The 1,085-nt window shown below is 43.4% G+C and overlaps 1 protein-coding gene across 1 annotated transcript in view; it reads right to left on the bottom strand.

Moving 5' to 3' along the window:
* Window positions 1–1,085, bottom strand: part of pik3r6 (phosphoinositide-3-kinase regulatory subunit 6) — a 44,096-nt gene that overhangs the window by 22,528 nt on the left and 20,483 nt on the right. The window contains exon 10 of the mRNA XM_015397160.1: window positions 726–954. Coding sequence (XP_015252646.1) covers window positions 726–954 — 229 coding nt within the window. The remainder of the gene's footprint in view (window positions 1–725; window positions 955–1,085) is intronic.

Raw genomic sequence — 1,085 nt, 5'->3', positions numbered from 1 at the left:
TTAAAGGGATACACGCCCGTCGAGGTAGTTTAAAGTCTATTTCTCGTAAAAACACTAAAGTATAAACGGAAATCTGACATCTTAATGACTATGGGTCTGCTGATCTGACAGCACATTAGGGGGCGGGGCTAAAAATGAATACCTGCTGTTGCGTTATGTTGCGTTAGAGTTACGCATATCAGGTGGAATTAAGAATCTCATTTTATTTGTTTACACAGCTATAAAACAAAAAGTATTTGTGAAAAATTAATTTTGAAACATGTTTTAGAAATTTTAAAGGCCCATTTGAAAGGCGTGTGGATGAAACACCATGTGACTCTATCTGGAACATTTCTATAAATAAATAAACATCAGCTGAGTCACTGAGCCGACGATCAACTCTTTGGTCAAGATTCAAATTCTGGAGCATCTTTTAGACGATCATCATGAAACTATCTGCTTGTTTTTTTATTTTTCTTATTGATGCCTCTTATTTAGGCTTTATGAGCTTCAGACGTTTCCTGACCTTAAAACCTTGAAATACAAAAAATAAAAATAAAATGGTGCCTAAAAGTTTCCTTTGAATGTGGGAGAATCAGGGGCTTTACTCAAACCACAGATGTTCAAAGTGAATAAATGTCATTTCAAAGTCCAGACCGCTTAATGATTCTCTGATTAATCAACAAAAAATTAAATATCAAGTAAACAAAAAAAGCAGCAAGATGAACATGTTGTGATATTCCCACCCTGAATCGATGCCGGGGTTGTCCAGTGGGGATGATGCGGAGACGTCGGCGCCGGGGGGCAGGTCCCTCTCGATGCCGCTGTCGTTGGACATAATAGAGAAGCGAGGCATGTCGGCGGTCAGCATGGCGCACGGCGATTCACCCAGATCAAAGTCCTCCTGCTCCTGGCTGAAGGAGGAGAAGTCCTCCGTCACGCTGCTGGAGCGGAACCATCTGGAAAGCTCCCTCCCTGTAACGGCAGAACATGGATGAGACGCCGTCCGAACCGCTGACACATGCAGAACACAGACCGGTGCACAGCAGTGGCGTCTAAAGTCCTTATACATGGCTGCGGGGGGAAGTGGGGGGTGCTGCAGCACC

The sequence above is a fragment of the Cyprinodon variegatus genome, unplaced genomic scaffold (genome assembly GCF_000732505.1).
Source record: "Cyprinodon variegatus isolate N-32 unplaced genomic scaffold, C_variegatus-1.0 Scaffold841, whole genome shotgun sequence".
Taxonomy (NCBI): domain Eukaryota; kingdom Metazoa; phylum Chordata; class Actinopteri; order Cyprinodontiformes; family Cyprinodontidae; genus Cyprinodon; species Cyprinodon variegatus.
The sequence above is the reverse complement of the archived record's forward strand: the minus strand, read 5'-3'. Positions and strand labels throughout refer to the sequence as shown.